Source organism: Schistocerca gregaria, unplaced genomic scaffold, assembly GCF_023897955.1.
Source record: "Schistocerca gregaria isolate iqSchGreg1 unplaced genomic scaffold, iqSchGreg1.2 ptg000431l, whole genome shotgun sequence".
NCBI classification, from domain to species: Eukaryota; Metazoa; Arthropoda; class Insecta; order Orthoptera; family Acrididae; genus Schistocerca; species Schistocerca gregaria.
This window is the reverse complement of record NW_026061857.1, coordinates 60,341-81,496: the sequence shown is the minus strand read 5'-3', so window position 1 is coordinate 81,496 and position 21,156 is coordinate 60,341. Positions and strand designations below refer to the sequence as shown.

The following is a 21,156-nucleotide window of genomic DNA, read 5'->3' as shown; positions in this document are numbered from 1 at the left end:
TCGCCTCGGACACGCCGGTTCGGCCCGCGCCCATCTCGCAGATGTTCCTCGTGCTTGTGCTGTCATATGGACCGCGACCCGAGCGGCAGCGAGCGGCAGTCGAGCAAAGTCGGGACAAGTCGGGACGGAAGGTGACAGCCGATTATGCACCGTGCGAATTACGCAAATATCTAGAAGCGCGACGCGTGTCAGGCAGGTGAGAACGCTTCTCTCGGTCCAGCAGGACACTGCCACACCCCGCGCAGTCCACCCGCCGCCCGGCCGCGCGCAATCCCTGCGACGGACAACAATAACAAGGTGCGTCTCCCGCGAGTGTCGGAGGCCGCACGAACCAAACGAATGACAGGCGGTGCAACGAGCAGCTGTGTTGTGCGTCTGACCCACGTGGCGGCGCGCCGCACTGCGCGTCGCCTTCGAGGTGGAAGGACGTGCTTTGCGTCAAATGTGCCACCGAAAATGGCGATTGCGTGTATTGGGAGGAGAGGCGAAGCCTTCTTGTGCCGTGCGGCTACAGTATAAGGACGCCAACGGCCATACCATGTTGAATACACCGGTTCTCGTCCGATCACCGAAGTTAAGCAACATCGGGCCCGGTTAGTACTTGGATGGGTGACCGCCTGGGAACACCGGGTGCTGTTGGCTCCCTCTCTTCTTTTAAATTTTATGTCACTACACCTGCCAGCCCTCTTTTCATACAAACTCTCAGGTGCGACGAAGATGCTTCCACAAGCATTTTAAACTACTGTATTAAACGTAAGATGCGAAATTACAGTAATGAACTCAAGTTTGTACAAGAATGCGCGGAGGAAGAGTGCTAGGAACTCGTTGAAAATAACGAAACACTGCGAATCGACAGATGTGCTCTTGAAATGCGTCAGAGCCTACTGTTTTGTAGGAGCGCTAAATTCCAAAAACTAACTACATTAAAAAAAACCTGTTCCCGTCCGACCACCGAAGATAAGCAACAACGTTTATATTCGGATCGGCGACCGCCTGGGAACTCTGGCTGTCTTCATTTCTTGCTTTCTTGTCGCTACCCCTGCCAGCCGTTTTTTCATGCTACCTTTCTCATGTGACAAAGATGCTTCCATACTGATTTTAAACTATCGTAAGATACGATATTAAGGAACTCAGTTTGAAAAGAGTGCGCCAAGGAAGACTTGCAAAGAGTCTCTGGAAATAACAAAACAGTATGAAGTGACAGAAATGTTGTGAAATACGTCAGGGCATATTGTTTTGTAGCAGTGCACAACGGCAAATTTGTAAACAAAAATTTACCTTTCGTCGCTACAAGAGATGGATACTTTGTCGAAAAGCCTGTGTCTTGTGTGCATGTTTTCGCACCTTTCCACGGCACGGCGCGGCACAGAGCTGCTCTGGTAGCTCCGAACGGCCGCACACGTCGCCTCGGACACGCCGGTTCGGCCCGCGCCCATCTCGCAGATGTTCCTCGTGCTTGTGCTGTCATATGGACCGCGACCCGAGCGGCAGCGAGCGGCAGTCGAGCAAAGTCGGGACAAGTCGGGACGGAAGGTGACAGCCGATTATGCACCGTGCGAATTACGCAAATATCTAGAAGCGCGACGCGTGTCAGGCAGGTGAGAACGCTTCTCTCGGTCCAGCAGGACACTGCCACACCCCGCGCAGTCCACCCGCCGCCCGGCCGCGCGCAATCCCTGCGACGGACAACAATAACAAGGTGCGTCTCCCGCGAGTGTCGGAGGCCGCACGAACCAAACGAATGACAGGCGGTGCAACGAGCAGCTGTGTTGTGCGTCTGACCCACGTGGCGGCGCGCCGCACTGCGCGTCGCCTTCGAGGTGGAAGGACGTGCTTTGCGTCAAATGTGCCACCGAAAATGGCGATTGCGTGTATTGGGAGGAGAGGCGAAGCCTTCTTGTGCCGTGCGGCTACAGTATAAGGACGCCAACGGCCATACCATGTTGAATACACCGGTTCTCGTCCGATCACCGAAGTTAAGCAACATCGGGCCCGGTTAGTACTTGGATGGGTGACCGCCTGGGAACACCGGGTGCTGTTGGCTCCCTCTCTTCTTTTAAATTTTATGTCACTACACCTGCCAGCCCTCTTTTCATACAAACTCTCAGGTGCGACGAAGATGCTTCCACAAGCATTTTAAACTACTGTATTAAACGTAAGATGCGAAATTACAGTAATGAACTCAGTTTGTACAAGAATGCGCGGAGGAAGAGTGCTAGGAACTCGTTGAAAATAACGAAACACTGCGAATCGACAGATGTGCTCTTGAAATGCGTCAGAGCCTACTGTTTTGTAGGAGCGCTAAATTCCAAAAACTAACTACATTAAAAAAAACCTGTTCCCGTCCGACCACCGAAGATAAGCAACAACGTTTATATTCGGATCGGCGACCGCCTGGGAACTCTGGCTGTCTTCATTTCTTGCTTTCTTGTCGCTACCCCTGCCAGCCGTTTTTTCATGCTACCTTTCTCATGTGACAAAGATGCTTCCATACTGATTTTAAACTATCGTAAGATACGATATTAAGGAACTCAGTTTGAAAAGAGTGCGCCAAGGAAGACTTGCAAAGAGTCTCTGGAAATAACAAAACAGTATGAAGTGACAGAAATGTTGTGAAATACGTCAGGGCATATTGTTTTGTAGCAGTGCACAACGGCAAATTTGTAAACAAAAATTTACCTTTCGTCGCTACAAGAGATGGATACTTTGTCGAAAAGCCTGTGTCTTGTGTGCATGTTTTCGCACCTTTCCACGGCACGGCGCGGCACAGAGCTGCTCTGGTAGCTCCGAACGGCCGCACACGTCGCCTCGGACACGCCGGTTCGGCCCGCGCCCATCTCGCAGATGTTCCTCGTGCTTGTGCTGTCATATGGACCGCGACCCGAGCGGCAGCGAGCGGCAGTCGAGCAAAGTCGGGACAAGTCGGGACGGAAGGTGACAGCCGATTATGCACCGTGCGAATTACGCAAATATCTAGAAGCGCGACGCGTGTCAGGCAGGTGAGAACGCTTCTCTCGGTCCAGCAGGACACTGCCACACCCCGCGCAGTCCACCCGCCGCCCGGCCGCGCGCAATCCCTGCGACGGACAACAATAACAAGGTGCGTCTCCCGCGAGTGTCGGAGGCCGCACGAACCAAACGAATGACAGGCGGTGCAACGAGCAGCTGTGTTGTGCGTCTGACCCACGTGGCGGCGCGCCGCACTGCGCGTCGCCTTCGAGGTGGAAGGACGTGCTTTGCGTCAAATGTGCCACCGAAAATGGCGATTGCGTGTATTGGGAGGAGAGGCGAAGCCTTCTTGTGCCGTGCGGCTACAGTATAAGGACGCCAACGGCCATACCATGTTGAATACACCGGTTCTCGTCCGATCACCGAAGTTAAGCAACATCGGGCCCGGTTAGTACTTGGATGGGTGACCGCCTGGGAACACCGGGTGCTGTTGGCTCCCTCTCTTCTTTTAAATTTTATGTCACTACACCTGCCAGCCCTCTTTTCATACAAACTCTCAGGTGCGACGAAGATGCTTCCACAAGCATTTTAAACTACTGTATTAAACGTAAGATGCGAAATTACAGTAATGAACTCAGTTTGTACAAGAATGCGCGGAGGAAGAGTGCTAGGAACTCGTTGAAAATAACGAAACACTGCGAATCGACAGATGTGCTCTTGAAATGCGTCAGAGCCTACTGTTTTGTAGGAGCGCTAAATTCCAAAAACTAACTACATTAAAAAAAACCTGTTCCCGTCCGACCACCGAAGATAAGCAACAACGTTTATATTCGGATCGGCGACCGCCTGGGAACTCTGGCTGTCTTCATTTCTTGCTTTCTTGTCGCTACCCCTGCCAGCCGTTTTTTCATGCTACCTTTCTCATGTGACAAAGATGCTTCCATACTGATTTTAAACTATCGTAAGATACGATATTAAGGAACTCAGTTTGAAAAGAGTGCGCCAAGGAAGACTTGCAAAGAGTCTCTGGAAATAACAAAACAGTATGAAGTGACAGAAATGTTGTGAAATACGTCAGGGCATATTGTTTTGTAGCAGTGCACAACGGCAAATTTGTAAACAAAAATTTACCTTTCGTCGCTACAAGAGATGGATACTTTGTCGAAAAGCCTGTGTCTTGTGTGCATGTTTTCGCACCTTTCCACGGCACGGCGCGGCACAGAGCTGCTCTGGTAGCTCCGAACGGCCGCACACGTCGCCTCGGACACGCCGGTTCGGCCCGCGCCCATCTCGCAGATGTTCCTCGTGCTTGTGCTGTCATATGGACCGCGACCCGAGCGGCAGCGAGCGGCAGTCGAGCAAAGTCGGGACGAGTTGGGACGGAAGGTGACAGCCGATTATGCACCGTGCGAATTACGCAAATATCTAGAAGCGCGACGCGTGTCAGGCAGGTGAGAACGCTTCTCTCGGTCCAGCAGGACACTGCCACACCCCGCGCAGTCCACCCGCCGCCCGGCCGCGCGCAATCCCTGCGACGGACAACAATAACAAGGTGCGTCTCCCGCGAGTGTCGGAGGCCGCACGAACCAAACGAATGACAGGCGGTGCAACGAGCAGCTGTGTTGTGCGTCTGACCCACGTGGCGGCGCGCCGCACTGCGCGTCGCCTTCGAGGTGGAAGGACGTGCTTTGCGTCAAATGTGCCACCGAAAATGGCGATTGCGTGTATTGGGAGGAGAGGCGAAGCCTTCTTGTGCCGTGCGGCTACAGTATAAGGACGCCAACGGCCATACCATGTTGAATACACCGGTTCTCGTCCGATCACCGAAGTTAAGCAACATCGGGCCCGGTTAGTACTTGGATGGGTGACCGCCTGGGAACACCGGGTGCTGTTGGCTCCCTCTCTTCTTTTAAATTTTATGTCACTACACCTGCCAGCCCTCTTTTCATACAAACTCTCAGGTGCGACGAAGATGCTTCCACAAGCATTTTAAACTACTGTATTAAACGTAAGATGCGAAATTACAGTAATGAACTCAGTTTGTACAAGAATGCGCGGAGGAAGAGTGCTAGGAACTCGTTGAAAATAACGAAACACTGCGAATCGACAGATGTGCTCTTGAAATGCGTCAGAGCCTACTGTTTTGTAGGAGCGCTAAATTCCAAAAACTAACTACATTAAAAAAAACCTGTTCCCGTCCGACCACCGAAGATAAGCAACAACGTTTATATTCGGATCGGCGACCGCCTGGGAACTCTGGCTGTCTTCATTTCTTGCTTTCTTGTCGCTACCCCTGCCAGCCGTTTTTTCATGCTACCTTTCTCATGTGACAAAGATGCTTCCATACTGATTTTAAACTATCGTAAGATACGATATTAAGGAACTCAGTTTGAAAAGAGTGCGCCAAGGAAGACTTGCAAAGAGTCTCTGGAAATAACAAAACAGTATGAAGTGACAGAAATGTTGTGAAATACGTCAGGGCATATTGTTTTGTAGCAGTGCACAACGGCAAATTTGTAAACAAAAATTTACCTTTCGTCGCTACAAGAGATGGATACTTTGTCGAAAAGCCTGTGTCTTGTGTGCATGTTTTCGCACCTTTCCACGGCACGGCGCGGCACAGAGCTGCTCTGGTAGCTCCGAACGGCCGCACACGTCGCCTCGGACACGCCGGTTCGGCCCGCGCCCATCTCGCAGATGTTCCTCGTGCTTGTGCTGTCATATGGACCGCGACCCGAGCGGCAGCGAGCGGCAGTCGAGCAAAGTCGGGACAAGTCGGGACGGAAGGTGACAGCCGATTATGCACCGTGCGAATTACGCAAATATCTAGAAGCGCGACGCGTGTCAGGCAGGTGAGAACGCTTCTCTCGGTCCAGCAGGACACTGCCACACCCCGCGCAGTCCACCCGCCGCCCGGCCGCGCGCAATCCCTGCGACGGACAACAATAACAAGGTGCGTCTCCCGCGAGTGTCGGAGGCCGCACGAACCAAACGAATGACAGGCGGTGCAACGAGCAGCTGTGTTGTGCGTCTGACCCACGTGGCGGCGCGCCGCACTGCGCGTCGCCTTCGAGGTGGAAGGACGTGCTTTGCGTCAAATGTGCCACCGAAAATGGCGATTGCGTGTATTGGGAGGAGAGGCGAAGCCTTCTTGTGCCGTGCGGCTACAGTATAAGGACGCCAACGGCCATACCATGTTGAATACACCGGTTCTCGTCCGATCACCGAAGTTAAGCAACATCGGGCCCGGTTAGTACTTGGATGGGTGACCGCCTGGGAACACCGGGTGCTGTTGGCTCCCTCTCTTCTTTTAAATTTTATGTCACTACACCTGCCAGCCCTCTTTTCATACAAACTCTCAGGTGCGACGAAGATGCTTCCACAAGCATTTTAAACTACTGTATTAAACGTAAGATGCGAAATTACAGTAATGAACTCAGTTTGTACAAGAATGCGCGGAGGAAGAGTGCTAGGAACTCGTTGAAAATAACGAAACACTGCGAATCGACAGATGTGCTCTTGAAATGCGTCAGAGCCTACTGTTTTGTAGGAGCGCTAAATTCCAAAAACTAACTACATTAAAAAAAACCTGTTCCCGTCCGACCACCGAAGATAAGCAACAACGTTTATATTCGGATCGGCGACCGCCTGGGAACTCTGGCTGTCTTCATTTCTTGCTTTCTTGTCGCTACCCCTGCCAGCCGTTTTTTCATGCTACCTTTCTCATGTGACAAAGATGCTTCCATACTGATTTTAAACTATCGTAAGATACGATATTAAGGAACTCAGTTTGAAAAGAGTGCGCCAAGGAAGACTTGCAAAGAGTCTCTGGAAATAACAAAACAGTATGAAGTGACAGAAATGTTGTGAAATACGTCAGGGCATATTGTTTTGTAGCAGTGCACAACGGCAAATTTGTAAACAAAAATTTACCTTTCGTCGCTACAAGAGATGGATACTTTGTCGAAAAGCCTGTGTCTTGTGTGCATGTTTTCGCACCTTTCCACGGCACGGCGCGGCACAGAGCTGCTCTGGTAGCTCCGAACGGCCGCACACGTCGCCTCGGACACGCCGGTTCGGCCCGCGCCCATCTCGCAGATGTTCCTCGTGCTTGTGCTGTCATATGGACCGCGACCCGAGCGGCAGCGAGCGGCAGTCGAGCAAAGTCGGGACAAGTCGGGACGGAAGGTGACAGCCGATTATGCACCGTGCGAATTACGCAAATATCTAGAAGCGCGACGCGTGTCAGGCAGGTGAGAACGCTTCTCTCGGTCCAGCAGGACACTGCCACACCCCGCGCAGTCCACCCGCCGCCCGGCCGCGCGCAATCCCTGCGACGGACAACAATAACAAGGTGCGTCTCCCGCGAGTGTCGGAGGCCGCACGAACCAAACGAATGACAGGCGGTGCAACGAGCAGCTGTGTTGTGCGTCTGACCCACGTGGCGGCGCGCCGCACTGCGCGTCGCCTTCGAGGTGGAAGGACGTGCTTTGCGTCAAATGTGCCACCGAAAATGGCGATTGCGTGTATTGGGAGGAGAGGCGAAGCCTTCTTGTGCCGTGCGGCTACAGTATAAGGACGCCAACGGCCATACCATGTTGAATACACCGGTTCTCGTCCGATCACCGAAGTTAAGCAACATCGGGCCCGGTTAGTACTTGGATGGGTGACCGCCTGGGAACACCGGGTGCTGTTGGCTCCCTCTCTTCTTTTAAATTTTATGTCACTACACCTGCCAGCCCTCTTTTCATACAAACTCTCAGGTGCGACGAAGATGCTTCCACAAGCATTTTAAACTACTGTATTAAACGTAAGATGCGAAATTACAGTAATGAACTCAGTTTGTACAAGAATGCGCGGAGGAAGAGTGCTAGGAACTCGTTGAAAATAACGAAACACTGCGAATCGACAGATGTGCTCTTGAAATGCGTCAGAGCCTACTGTTTTGTAGGAGCGCTAAATTCCAAAAACTAACTACATTAAAAAAAACCTGTTCCCGTCCGACCACCGAAGATAAGCAACAACGTTTATATTCGGATCGGCGACCGCCTGGGAACTCTGGCTGTCTTCATTTCTTGCTTTCTTGTCGCTACCCCTGCCAGCCGTTTTTTCATGCTACCTTTCTCATGTGACAAAGATGCTTCCATACTGATTTTAAACTATCGTAAGATACGATATTAAGGAACTCAGTTTGAAAAGAGTGCGCCAAGGAAGACTTGCAAAGAGTCTCTGGAAATAACAAAACAGTATGAAGTGACAGAAATGTTGTGAAATACGTCAGGGCATATTGTTTTGTAGCAGTGCACAACGGCAAATTTGTAAACAAAAATTTACCTTTCGTCGCTACAAGAGATGGATACTTTGTCGAAAAGCCTGTGTCTTGTGTGCATGTTTTCGCACCTTTCCACGGCACGGCGCGGCACAGAGCTGCTCTGGTAGCTCCGAACGGCCGCACACGTCGCCTCGGACACGCCGGTTCGGCCCGCGCCCATCTCGCAGATGTTCCTCGTGCTTGTGCTGTCATATGGACCGCGACCCGAGCGGCAGCGAGCGGCAGTCGAGCAAAGTCGGGACGAGTTGGGACGGAAGGTGACAGCCGATTATGCACCGTGCGAATTACGCAAATATCTAGAAGCGCGACGCGTGTCAGGCAGGTGAGAACGCTTCTCTCGGTCCAGCAGGACACTGCCACACCCCGCGCAGTCCACCCGCCGCCCGGCCGCGCGCAATCCCTGCGACGGACAACAATAACAAGGTGCGTCTCCCGCGAGTGTCGGAGGCCGCACGAACCAAACGAATGACAGGCGGTGCAACGAGCAGCTGTGTTGTGCGTCTGACCCACGTGGCGGCGCGCCGCACTGCGCGTCGCCTTCGAGGTGGAAGGACGTGCTTTGCGTCAAATGTGCCACCGAAAATGGCGATTGCGTGTATTGGGAGGAGAGGCGAAGCCTTCTTGTGCCGTGCGGCTACAGTATAAGGACGCCAACGGCCATACCATGTTGAATACACCGGTTCTCGTCCGATCACCGAAGTTAAGCAACATCGGGCCCGGTTAGTACTTGGATGGGTGACCGCCTGGGAACACCGGGTGCTGTTGGCTCCCTCTCTTCTTTTAAATTTTATGTCACTACACCTGCCAGCCCTCTTTTCATACAAACTCTCAGGTGCGACGAAGATGCTTCCACGAGCATTTTAAACTACTGTATTAAACGTAAGATGCGAAATTACAGTAATGAACTCAGTTTGTACAAGAATGCGCGGAGGAAGAGTGCTAGGAACTCGTTGAAAATAACGAAACACTGCGAATCGACAGATGTGCTCTTGAAATGCGTCAGAGCCTACTGTTTTGTAGGAGCGCTAAATTCCAAAAACTAACTACATTAAAAAAAACCTGTTCCCGTCCGACCACCGAAGATAAGCAACAACGTTTATATTCGGATCGGCGACCGCCTGGGAACTCTGGCTGTCTTCATTTCTTGCTTTCTTGTCGCTACCCCTGCCAGCCGTTTTTTCATGCTACCTTTCTCATGTGACAAAGATGCTTCCATACTGATTTTAAACTATCGTAAGATACGATATTAAGGAACTCAGTTTGAAAAGAGTGCGCCAAGGAAGACTTGCAAAGAGTCTCTGGAAATAACAAAACAGTATGAAGTGACAGAAATGTTGTGAAATACGTCAGGGCATATTGTTTTGTAGCAGTGCACAACGGCAAATTTGTAAACAAAAATTTACCTTTCGTCGCTACAAGAGATGGATACTTTGTCGAAAAGCCTGTGTCTTGTGTGCATGTTTTCGCACCTTTCCACGGCACGGCGCGGCACAGAGCTGCTCTGGTAGCTCCGAACGGCCGCACACGTCGCCTCGGACACGCCGGTTCGGCCCGCGCCCATCTCGCAGATGTTCCTCGTGCTTGTGCTGTCATATGGACCGCGACCCGAGCGGCAGCGAGCGGCAGTCGAGCAAAGTCGGGACAAGTCGGGACGGAAGGTGACAGCCGATTATGCACCGTGCGAATTACGCAAATATCTAGAAGCGCGACGCGTGTCAGGCAGGTGAGAACGCTTCTCTCGGTCCAGCAGGACACTGCCACACCCCGCGCAGTCCACCCGCCGCCCGGCCGCGCGCAATCCCTGCGACGGACAACAATAACAAGGTGCGTCTCCCGCGAGTGTCGGAGGCCGCACGAACCAAACGAATGACAGGCGGTGCAACGAGCAGCTGTGTTGTGCGTCTGACCCACGTGGCGGCGCGCCGCACTGCGCGTCGCCTTCGAGGTGGAAGGACGTGCTTTGCGTCAAATGTGCCACCGAAAATGGCGATTGCGTGTATTGGGAGGAGAGGCGAAGCCTTCTTGTGCCGTGCGGCTACAGTATAAGGACGCCAACGGCCATACCATGTTGAATACACCGGTTCTCGTCCGATCACCGAAGTTAAGCAACATCGGGCCCGGTTAGTACTTGGATGGGTGACCGCCTGGGAACACCGGGTGCTGTTGGCTCCCTCTCTTCTTTTAAATTTTATGTCACTACACCTGCCAGCCCTCTTTTCATACAAACTCTCAGGTGCGACGAAGATGCTTCCACAAGCATTTTAAACTACTGTATTAAACGTAAGATGCGAAATTACAGTAATGAACTCAGTTTGTACAAGAATGCGCGGAGGAAGAGTGCTAGGAACTCGTTGAAAATAACGAAACACTGCGAATCGACAGATGTGCTCTTGAAATGCGTCAGAGCCTACTGTTTTGTAGGAGCGCTAAATTCCAAAAACTAACTACATTAAAAAAAACCTGTTCCCGTCCGACCACCGAAGATAAGCAACAACGTTTATATTCGGATCGGCGACCGCCTGGGAACTCTGGCTGTCTTCATTTCTTGCTTTCTTGTCGCTACCCCTGCCAGCCGTTTTTTCATGCTACCTTTCTCATGTGACAAAGATGCTTCCATACTGATTTTAAACTATCGTAAGATACGATATTAAGGAACTCAGTTTGAAAAGAGTGCGCCAAGGAAGACTTGCAAAGAGTCTCTGGAAATAACAAAACAGTATGAAGTGACAGAAATGTTGTGAAATACGTCAGGGCATATTGTTTTGTAGCAGTGCACAACGGCAAATTTGTAAACAAAAATTTACCTTTCGTCGCTACAAGAGATGGATACTTTGTCGAAAAGCCTGTGTCTTGTGTGCATGTTTTCGCACCTTTCCACGGCACGGCGCGGCACAGAGCTGCTCTGGTAGCTCCGAACGGCCGCACACGTCGCCTCGGACACGCCGGTTCGGCCCGCGCCCATCTCGCAGATGTTCCTCGTGCTTGTGCTGTCATATGGACCGCGACCCGAGCGGCAGCGAGCGGCAGTCGAGCAAAGTCGGGACGAGTTGGGACGGAAGGTGACAGCCGATTATGCACCGTGCGAATTACGCAAATATCTAGAAGCGCGACGCGTGTCAGGCAGGTGAGAACGCTTCTCTCGGTCCAGCAGGACACTGCCACACCCCGCGCAGTCCACCCGCCGCCCGGCCGCGCGCAATCCCTGCGACGGACAACAATAACAAGGTGCGTCTCCCGCGAGTGTCGGAGGCCGCACGAACCAAACGAATGACAGGCGGTGCAACGAGCAGCTGTGTTGTGCGTCTGACCCACGTGGCGGCGCGCCGCACTGCGCGTCGCCTTCGAGGTGGAAGGACGTGCTTTGCGTCAAATGTGCCACCGAAAATGGCGATTGCGTGTATTGGGAGGAGAGGCGAAGCCTTCTTGTGCCGTGCGGCTACAGTATAAGGACGCCAACGGCCATACCATGTTGAATACACCGGTTCTCGTCCGATCACCGAAGTTAAGCAACATCGGGCCCGGTTAGTACTTGGATGGGTGACCGCCTGGGAACACCGGGTGCTGTTGGCTCCCTCTCTTCTTTTAAATTTTATGTCACTACACCTGCCAGCCCTCTTTTCATACAAACTCTCAGGTGCGACGAAGATGCTTCCACAAGCATTTTAAACTACTGTATTAAACGTAAGATGCGAAATTACAGTAATGAACTCAGTTTGTACAAGAATGCGCGGAGGAAGAGTGCTAGGAACTCGTTGAAAATAACGAAACACTGCGAATCGACAGATGTGCTCTTGAAATGCGTCAGAGCCTACTGTTTTGTAGGAGCGCTAAATTCCAAAAACTAACTACATTAAAAAAAACCTGTTCCCGTCCGACCACCGAAGATAAGCAACAACGTTTATATTCGGATCGGCGACCGCCTGGGAACTCTGGCTGTCTTCATTTCTTGCTTTCTTGTCGCTACCCCTGCCAGCCGTTTTTTCATGCTACCTTTCTCATGTGACAAAGATGCTTCCATACTGATTTTAAACTATCGTAAGATACGATATTAAGGAACTCAGTTTGAAAAGAGTGCGCCAAGGAAGACTTGCAAAGAGTCTCTGGAAATAACAAAACAGTATGAAGTGACAGAAATGTTGTGAAATACGTCAGGGCATATTGTTTTGTAGCAGTGCACAACGGCAAATTTGTAAACAAAAATTTACCTTTCGTCGCTACAAGAGATGGATACTTTGTCGAAAAGCCTGTGTCTTGTGTGCATGTTTTCGCACCTTTCCACGGCACGGCGCGGCACAGAGCTGCTCTGGTAGCTCCGAACGGCCGCACACGTCGCCTCGGACACGCCGGTTCGGCCCGCGCCCATCTCGCAGATGTTCCTCGTGCTTGTGCTGTCATATGGACCGCGACCCGAGCGGCAGCGAGCGGCAGTCGAGCAAAGTCGGGACGAGTTGGGACGGAAGGTGACAGCCGATTATGCACCGTGCGAATTACGCAAATATCTAGAAGCGCGACGCGTGTCAGGCAGGTGAGAACGCTTCTCTCGGTCCAGCAGGACACTGCCACACCCCGCGCAGTCCACCCGCCGCCCGGCCGCGCGCAATCCCTGCGACGGACAACAATAACAAGGTGCGTCTCCCGCGAGTGTCGGAGGCCGCACGAACCAAACGAATGACAGGCGGTGCAACGAGCAGCTGTGTTGTGCGTCTGACCCACGTGGCGGCGCGCCGCACTGCGCGTCGCCTTCGAGGTGGAAGGACGTGCTTTGCGTCAAATGTGCCACCGAAAATGGCGATTGCGTGTATTGGGAGGAGAGGCGAAGCCTTCTTGTGCCGTGCGGCTACAGTATAAGGACGCCAACGGCCATACCATGTTGAATACACCGGTTCTCGTCCGATCACCGAAGTTAAGCAACATCGGGCCCGGTTAGTACTTGGATGGGTGACCGCCTGGGAACACCGGGTGCTGTTGGCTCCCTCTCTTCTTTTAAATTTTATGTCACTACACCTGCCAGCCCTCTTTTCATACAAACTCTCAGGTGCGACGAAGATGCTTCCACAAGCATTTTAAACTACTGTATTAAACGTAAGATGCGAAATTACAGTAATGAACTCAGTTTGTACAAGAATGCGCGGAGGAAGAGTGCTAGGAACTCGTTGAAAATAACGAAACACTGCGAATCGACAGATGTGCTCTTGAAATGCGTCAGAGCCTACTGTTTTGTAGGAGCGCTAAATTCCAAAAACTAACTACATTAAAAAAAACCTGTTCCCGTCCGACCACCGAAGATAAGCAACAACGTTTATATTCGGATCGGCGACCGCCTGGGAACTCTGGCTGTCTTCATTTCTTGCTTTCTTGTCGCTACCCCTGCCAGCCGTTTTTTCATGCTACCTTTCTCATGTGACAAAGATGCTTCCATACTGATTTTAAACTATCGTAAGATACGATATTAAGGAACTCAGTTTGAAAAGAGTGCGCCAAGGAAGACTTGCAAAGAGTCTCTGGAAATAACAAAACAGTATGAAGTGACAGAAATGTTGTGAAATACGTCAGGGCATATTGTTTTGTAGCAGTGCACAACGGCAAATTTGTAAACAAAAATTTACCTTTCGTCGCTACAAGAGATGGATACTTTGTCGAAAAGCCTGTGTCTTGTGTGCATGTTTTCGCACCTTTCCACGGCACGGCGCGGCACAGAGCTGCTCTGGTAGCTCCGAACGGCCGCACACGTCGCCTCGGACACGCCGGTTCGGCCCGCGCCCATCTCGCAGATGTTCCTCGTGCTTGTGCTGTCATATGGACCGCGACCCGAGCGGCAGCGAGCGGCAGTCGAGCAAAGTCGGGACAAGTCGGGACGGAAGGTGACAGCCGATTATGCACCGTGCGAATTACGCAAATATCTAGAAGCGCGACGCGTGTCAGGCAGGTGAGAACGCTTCTCTCGGTCCAGCAGGACACTGCCACACCCCGCGCAGTCCACCCGCCGCCCGGCCGCGCGCAATCCCTGCGACGGACAACAATAACAAGGTGCGTCTCCCGCGAGTGTCGGAGGCCGCACGAACCAAACGAATGACAGGCGGTGCAACGAGCAGCTGTGTTGTGCGTCTGACCCACGTGGCGGCGCGCCGCACTGCGCGTCGCCTTCGAGGTGGAAGGACGTGCTTTGCGTCAAATGTGCCACCGAAAATGGCGATTGCGTGTATTGGGAGGAGAGGCGAAGCCTTCTTGTGCCGTGCGGCTACAGTATAAGGACGCCAACGGCCATACCATGTTGAATACACCGGTTCTCGTCCGATCACCGAAGTTAAGCAACATCGGGCCCGGTTAGTACTTGGATGGGTGACCGCCTGGGAACACCGGGTGCTGTTGGCTCCCTCTCTTCTTTTAAATTTTATGTCACTACACCTGCCAGCCCTCTTTTCATACAAACTCTCAGGTGCGACGAAGATGCTTCCACAAGCATTTTAAACTACTGTATTAAACGTAAGATGCGAAATTACAGTAATGAACTCAGTTTGTACAAGAATGCGCGGAGGAAGAGTGCTAGGAACTCGTTGAAAATAACGAAACACTGCGAATCGACAGATGTGCTCTTGAAATGCGTCAGAGCCTACTGTTTTGTAGGAGCGCTAAATTCCAAAAACTAACTACATTAAAAAAAACCTGTTCCCGTCCGACCACCGAAGATAAGCAACAACGTTTATATTCGGATCGGCGACCGCCTGGGAACTCTGGCTGTCTTCATTTCTTGCTTTCTTGTCGCTACCCCTGCCAGCCGTTTTTTCATGCTACCTTTCTCATGTGACAAAGATGCTTCCATACTGATTTTAAACTATCGTAAGATACGATATTAAGGAACTCAGTTTGAAAAGAGTGCGCCAAGGAAGACTTGCAAAGAGTCTCTGGAAATAACAAAACAGTATGAAGTGACAGAAATGTTGTGAAATACGTCAGGGCATATTGTTTTGTAGCAGTGCACAACGGCAAATTTGTAAACAAAAATTTACCTTTCGTCGCTACAAGAGATGGATACTTTGTCGAAAAGCCTGTGTCTTGTGTGCATGTTTTCGCACCTTTCCACGGCACGGCGCGGCACAGAGCTGCTCTGGTAGCTCCGAACGGCCGCACACGTCGCCTCGGACACGCCGGTTCGGCCCGCGCCCATCTCGCAGATGTTCCTCGTGCTTGTGCTGTCATATGGACCGCGACCCGAGCGGCAGCGAGCGGCAGTCGAGCAAAGTCGGGACGAGTTGGGACGGAAGGTGACAGCCGATTATGCACCGTGCGAATTACGCAAATATCTAGAAGCGCGACGCGTGTCAGGCAGGTGAGAACGCTTCTCTCGGTCCAGCAGGACACTGCCACACCCCGCGCAGTCCACCCGCCGCCCGGCCGCGCGCAATCCCTGCGACGGACAACAATAACAAGGTGCGTCTCCCGCGAGTGTCGGAGGCCGCACGAACCAAACGAATGACAGGCGGTGCAACGAGCAGCTGTGTTGTGCGTCTGACCCACGTGGCGGCGAGCCGCACTGCGCGTCGCCTTCGAGGTGGAAGGACGTGCTTTGCGTCAAATGTGCCACCGAAAATGGCGATTGCGTGTATTGGGAGGAGAGGCGAAGCCTTCTTGTGCCGTGCGGCTACAGTATAAGGACGCCAACGGCCATACCATGTTGAATACACCGGTTCTCGTCCGATCACCGAAGTTAAGCAACATCGGGCCCGGTTAGTACTTGGATGGGTGACCGCCTGGGAACACCGGGTGCTGTTGGCTCCCTCTCTTCTTTTAAATTTTATGTCACTACACCTGCCAGCCCTCTTTTCATACAAACTCTCAGGTGCGACGAAGATGCTTCCACAAGCATTTTAAACTACTGTATTAAACGTAAGATGCGAAATTACAGTAATGAACTCAGTTTGTACAAGAATGCGCGGAGGAAGAGTGCTAGGAACTCGTTGAAAATAACGAAACACTGCGAATCGACAGATGTGCTCTTGAAATGCGTCAGAGCCTACTGTTTTGTAGGAGCGCTAAATTCCAAAAACTAACTACATTAAAAAAAACCTGTTCCCGTCCGACCACCGAAGATAAGCAACAACGTTTATATTCGGATCGGCGACCGCCTGGGAACTCTGGCTGTCTTCATTTCTTGCTTTCTTGTCGCTACCCCTGCCAGCCGTTTTTTCATGCTACCTTTCTCATGTGACAAAGATGCTTCCATACTGATTTTAAACTATCGTAAGATACGATATTAAGGAACTCAGTTTGAAAAGAGTGCGCCAAGGAAGACTTGCAAAGAGTCTCTGGAAATAACAAAACAGTATGAAGTGACAGAAATGTTGTGAAATACGTCAGGGCATATTGTTTTGTAGCAGTGCACAACGGCAAATTTGTAAACAAAAATTTACCTTTCGTCGCTACAAGAGATGGATACTTTGTCGAAAAGCCTGTGTCTTGTGTGCATGTTTTCGCACCTTTCCACGGCACGGCGCGGCACAGAGCTGCTCTGGTAGCTCCGAACGGCCGCACACGTCGCCTCGGACACGCCGGTTCGGCCCGCGCCCATCTCGCAGATGTTCCTCGTGCTTGTGCTGTCATATGGACCGCGACCCGAGCGGCAGCGAGCGGCAGTCGAGCAAAGTCGGGACAAGTCGGGACGGAAGGTGACAGCCGATTATGCACCGTGCGAATTACGCAAATATCTAGAAGCGCGACGCGTGTCAGGCAGGTGAGAACGCTTCTCTCGGTCCAGCAGGACACTGCCACACCCCGCGCAGTCCACCCGCCGCCCGGCTGCGCGCAATCCCTGCGACGGACAACAATAACAAGGTGCGTCTCCCGCGAGTGTCGGAGGCCGCACGAACCAAACGAATGACAGGCGGTGCAACGAGCAGCTGTGTTGTGCGTCTGACCCACGTGGCGGCGCGCCGCACTGCGCGTCGCCTTCGAGGTGGAAGGACGTGCTTTGCGTCAAATGTGCCACCGAAAATGGCGATTGCGTGTATTGGGAGGAGAGGCGAAGCCTTCTTGTGCCGTGCGGCTACAGTATAAGGACGCCAACGGCCATACCATGTTGAATACACCGGTTCTCGTCCGATCACCGAAGTTAAGCAACATCGGGCCCGGTTAGTACTTGGCTGTCTTCCCGCCTGGCAACACCTCGGTGCCGAGCGAGCAGTACTTCCGCGTGCGACTTGGCCGGCGGCGCCTCGCGTGTCGTCTGCTCTTCTCTGCCTAGCGGCTGTATATTTCATCACAGACTGTAAGTTATGGCAACGATTTACGATGACAGTGAAGAACGCCAAAATAACATTCAATGTGAGTTCGATCGTTCTGTAGACAAGCCCTCGGCCTTTGAAATCCACCGTTGGATTCTAGAAGATCTGTTGTTAACGCACGATGACGTTCTCGGTATCCAATTCGATACTTTTCTTAACTCTGTGTTCTTGAAGTTGAAAAATTCCGAAATGTGTGATCATGTTGTGTCTGTCAATGACGGTGTCCGAAAATTTCGTCACCTTGACGCTCGCGTAAGCAATGTAAATGTGTCGCATGCTGGCTTTGGCATTAGGCAAATTCGTGTGTTTAACCTACCATTTGAAATTCGAAATGACACAATTGCTCGTTATTTGCGGCCGTATGGCACTGTTTTGTCTGTAGTGAAGGAAAAGTGGTCCTCCGCGTACTTGTTTCAAGTTGAAAACGGAGTGAGAAGTGTGAAAATGGTTGTTAGACAGCACATTCCTTCGTTTGTTTTGGTTAACGGCCACCGCGCGTTCGTTACTTATAGTGGACAGCCACAAACATGTTCTTTTTGTGGTGGCGTTGGCCATTATAGACAGGATTGTCCTAAACGGAAACGGCCTGCCCAGCTGCCCACTGTAGGTAATTTAAATGATGCCAGCTTTGCTTCTGTGGCCGCCACGGGTTTGGGTACCGCCCCCCCCGCGCCCGCGCGCCGTGTAGCTGACGCTAACTTTGCTGCCACCCCGATGGCTATGGATGTGTCCACTACCGATAGTGACTCTGCTTCTGTGTCTGCTGTGTTAGATTCAATGTCTCCGGCTCCGGCTGACGGGACAACTATCGAAAATCTGGTAGTAACGAATGTTTCACAAGTGACAGTGTCCGAACCCGTGCAGCAGTCGGCGCGTGATTTAGTGTCGGAACCTGTTTCGCTGTCAGTGACAGTACCGGAACAGTCCGGTTCTTTGATTGCCCCTGTTACTGTGCCTGCCGGTTCTCCTAATTCCGCTGCTGCTGTGGAATCACAGGCATTTTTTGTAGCACCGAAACCGAGACGGGACGAACATTCGTCTCGTAGTTCAAGTCGGCAACGTGCGCGTAGTGTTGGTCGGTCGCCTCCCTCTGATAGGGGTCTTCCGCGACCCGATCGCAGTCCGTCTCCGGTTGGGCGTTCCCCCGACGCCTCCCGACCGACACGACCCGGTCGGCAGGCTTCCCAACAGCGTGCTTCCCGACGGGACCTTGCCGACGAGCGGCGTTCGTCTCAGGCTCCTGGCTCTGGGCGTCAGCCCGTGGACCAACAACAACAACGGCGCGCCTCTCCTCGCCGTCAGCTGCCTGCCGAAATCAATGTTGCTGATCAAAAACGTGACGTCGCTGTTCGGCACTTAAGGACTGTCTTAAGCCAGCCGGGCGCAGGCGACGACTCCGGGCAACCGACCGACACTGTTTCGGCTGTGTTGACACCGCAATTGCCGACCAAACGTAAGGCGGAAGACACACACCAGCGTCGCGTTTGTCCTTCTGCTACTGAACGTGTGCCGGCTTCTTCTGCTGATGTCGAGATGTCTGTCGTTGGTCCCATGTCGGTGGACTCTAGTGGAACGGATTCTGGGACCGCGCCACCCCCACACCCCCCTCCCGCCGCCCCCCAGGACTGGGCGGCGGACGTGGAGGCCAGTGACGCGACTTAGTGTGTGCAAGTGTTGTTTCCTCCTCTCGCGCACATTTGCATGATCTGTGTTTTTTTAGCTATTTTATTGCTGCTTCTGCGGTGCCCTCGTTTGGTTTTTTGTTGGTCGTTTTCGCGTGGTCAGCTCCGTTTGCCTTTATTCACCGACCGCCGCGAGATCCTCCGTCGTTATTCGGCGTCGATGTTCTATCTGTTTTAAATGACGGGTTATGGGAGCCGTGCTCTGTTTTCAATGGGGGACGGCCTATCATAGTCGTCTTTTTTTTAGTGCATTGCGCCGATTGGATGCTATGGATCCGGCTGACGGGATTTCAACCCGTCTCTCTGGTGTATTTTATCCTTTTGTGGTGGTTGTCTTTTGCCGATCATTGCTGTTTTTCTCCACATGTAAGGTTTTTATCAATTGTGCTTTTTTTTAATTATGTATGGATATTGAGCATTGTTCGTGGAACATTTTAACTGTTAATGTAAACAAATTGAGTGCCCAGTATAAGTTATCGGCTTTGCACACTTTTTTATGTGATTCTCACTGTCATGTCGCGTTATTACAGGAAGTTACGCGTACGGCTCTTTTGTATTTTATTGATTCCACTGCTTTTACCGTTATTGATAATATCATGTCGGATGAACAGACTGGTACTGCCATTTTATTCCGTTCGGGTTTTGATGTCAGTGACGTTGAAATATTGCCCAATGGTCGCGCAATCGCCTGTGTTATTAATGGTGTCACTTTTGTAAATGTCTATGCCCATGCCGGTGATAAACCAGCGCGGAATCAGTTTTACAGCCAGGATCTCTGTCAATTGCTCCATCGCAATACTAATGAATTAGTGCTTGGTGGCGATTTTAACGCCGTTATTGATGGTAGGGATCAGGAGCCGCGCCCTAATTGGTGTCAAGAGTTGCGCACTTTGGTTGATACTTTTCGCTTGCGGGACACGTGGCGTGTGCTCAACCCGGATAAAACACATTTCACCCACCTTTATGCCACCGGTCATAGTCGCTTGGACAGAATTTATGTGTCGTTGCCGCTTGCCGCCCATGTCACAAGGGCGGAAGTATTGCCGGTTATTTTTTCTGACCATTGTGGATTTTTGTGCCAACTTGTCTTACCGCGTGCGCGACCTCCTCGGCGTCCAAATATCTGGAAGCTTAATTGCAGTCTTTTAGATGATGACGCTCTTGCGTCCCAATTTACTGCTTTGTGGCGCAAGCTCTTGCGTGACAAGGGCGACGATGGCAGTACCATCAGGTGGTGGGTGGAGGTAGCGAAGCCGGCCATCAGGCGCTTTTTAATCAATTTTAGTCGCGATGCGGCGCATTGGCGCCGGTCGACGGCGAGATTTTACCAGTCCTGTTTAAAAGATCTAGCACAGCGGGTCACTACGTCTCCACAGTTGCTTCCGGTTTTTAATCAGTTTAAAGCTCAACTTCTAGACGATCTTCGCCGGAAGGGGTTTGGGACAGTCACGCGTAGCCAACCTGTAGGTGCCGTTGAGGGGGAGCCGCTCTCTCTCTACCACCTGAACAGGGAGCGGAGGCGGCGGGAGAGGTTGGTTATTCGTAAGTGGCTCAAACAGGATGGGACGACGACTTCCGACTGGGTGGATATTGAGCGGGAGGTCCATGATCACTTTGCTGCGCTCTTTCACCCAGTAGACGCCGACCCCGGGGCGCTCCGCGATTTTTTGCAGGGGGTCCCACATGTTTTAACGCGACAAGACAGGGCCCATCTTAATGCGACTTTTACTTCTGAGGATCTCTCTGCGGCGGTGAAAAGTAGTCCTAGGGGCAAATCCCCTGGTATGGACGGAATCCCCGCGGAATTTTATTTAAAATTTTTCCCTCTTTTAAGCGATGTTTTAACTGTGATCATGAACGAAATCCATAACGGTGTTGACATCCCGGCGGAGTTTGCGGAAGGGCGTGTTGCACT

The 21,156-nt window shown here is 51.9% G+C and overlaps 1 protein-coding gene and 12 non-coding genes across 13 annotated transcripts; all 13 read left to right on the top strand.

Annotated features, from left to right (window-relative positions):
• Window positions 1-523: 523 nt before the first annotated feature.
• LOC126311470 (5S ribosomal RNA) lies at window positions 524-642 on the top strand. The gene has a single exon (XR_007554609.1). It is a non-coding gene; the product is annotated as a 5S ribosomal RNA (ribosomal RNA).
• Window positions 643-1,925: 1,283 nt separating this feature from the next.
• On the top strand, window positions 1,926-2,044 carry LOC126311469 (5S ribosomal RNA). Its single transcript, XR_007554608.1, has one exon. It is a non-coding gene; the product is annotated as a 5S ribosomal RNA (ribosomal RNA).
• Window positions 2,045-3,326: 1,282 nt separating this feature from the next.
• On the top strand, window positions 3,327-3,445 carry LOC126311467 (5S ribosomal RNA). The gene has a single exon (XR_007554607.1). It is a non-coding gene; the product is annotated as a 5S ribosomal RNA (ribosomal RNA).
• A 1,282-nt stretch (window positions 3,446-4,727) lies between these two features.
• LOC126311466 (5S ribosomal RNA) lies at window positions 4,728-4,846 on the top strand. Its single transcript, XR_007554606.1, has one exon. It is a non-coding gene; the product is annotated as a 5S ribosomal RNA (ribosomal RNA).
• A 1,282-nt stretch (window positions 4,847-6,128) lies between these two features.
• LOC126311465 (5S ribosomal RNA) lies at window positions 6,129-6,247 on the top strand. The gene has a single exon (XR_007554605.1). It is a non-coding gene; the product is annotated as a 5S ribosomal RNA (ribosomal RNA).
• Window positions 6,248-7,529: 1,282 nt separating this feature from the next.
• LOC126311464 (5S ribosomal RNA) lies at window positions 7,530-7,648 on the top strand. Its single transcript, XR_007554604.1, has one exon. It is a non-coding gene; the product is annotated as a 5S ribosomal RNA (ribosomal RNA).
• A 1,282-nt stretch (window positions 7,649-8,930) lies between these two features.
• LOC126311462 (5S ribosomal RNA) lies at window positions 8,931-9,049 on the top strand. The gene has a single exon (XR_007554602.1). It is a non-coding gene; the product is annotated as a 5S ribosomal RNA (ribosomal RNA).
• A 1,282-nt stretch (window positions 9,050-10,331) lies between these two features.
• On the top strand, window positions 10,332-10,450 carry LOC126311461 (5S ribosomal RNA). Its single transcript, XR_007554601.1, has one exon. It is a non-coding gene; the product is annotated as a 5S ribosomal RNA (ribosomal RNA).
• Window positions 10,451-11,732: 1,282 nt separating this feature from the next.
• Window positions 11,733-11,851, top strand: LOC126311460 (5S ribosomal RNA). The gene has a single exon (XR_007554600.1). It is a non-coding gene; the product is annotated as a 5S ribosomal RNA (ribosomal RNA).
• Window positions 11,852-13,133: 1,282 nt separating this feature from the next.
• On the top strand, window positions 13,134-13,252 carry LOC126311459 (5S ribosomal RNA). Its single transcript, XR_007554599.1, has one exon. It is a non-coding gene; the product is annotated as a 5S ribosomal RNA (ribosomal RNA).
• Window positions 13,253-14,534: 1,282 nt separating this feature from the next.
• Window positions 14,535-14,653, top strand: LOC126311458 (5S ribosomal RNA). The gene has a single exon (XR_007554598.1). It is a non-coding gene; the product is annotated as a 5S ribosomal RNA (ribosomal RNA).
• Window positions 14,654-15,935: 1,282 nt separating this feature from the next.
• On the top strand, window positions 15,936-16,054 carry LOC126311456 (5S ribosomal RNA). Its single transcript, XR_007554597.1, has one exon. It is a non-coding gene; the product is annotated as a 5S ribosomal RNA (ribosomal RNA).
• A 2,219-nt stretch (window positions 16,055-18,273) lies between these two features.
• Window positions 18,274-19,221, top strand: LOC126311407 (uncharacterized). Its single transcript, XM_049992230.1, has one exon. It carries the CDS (start codon window positions 18,274-18,276, stop codon window positions 19,219-19,221), a length of 948 nt encoding a protein of 315 aa, XP_049848187.1.
• The last annotated feature ends 1,935 nt before the right edge of the window (window positions 19,222-21,156 follow it).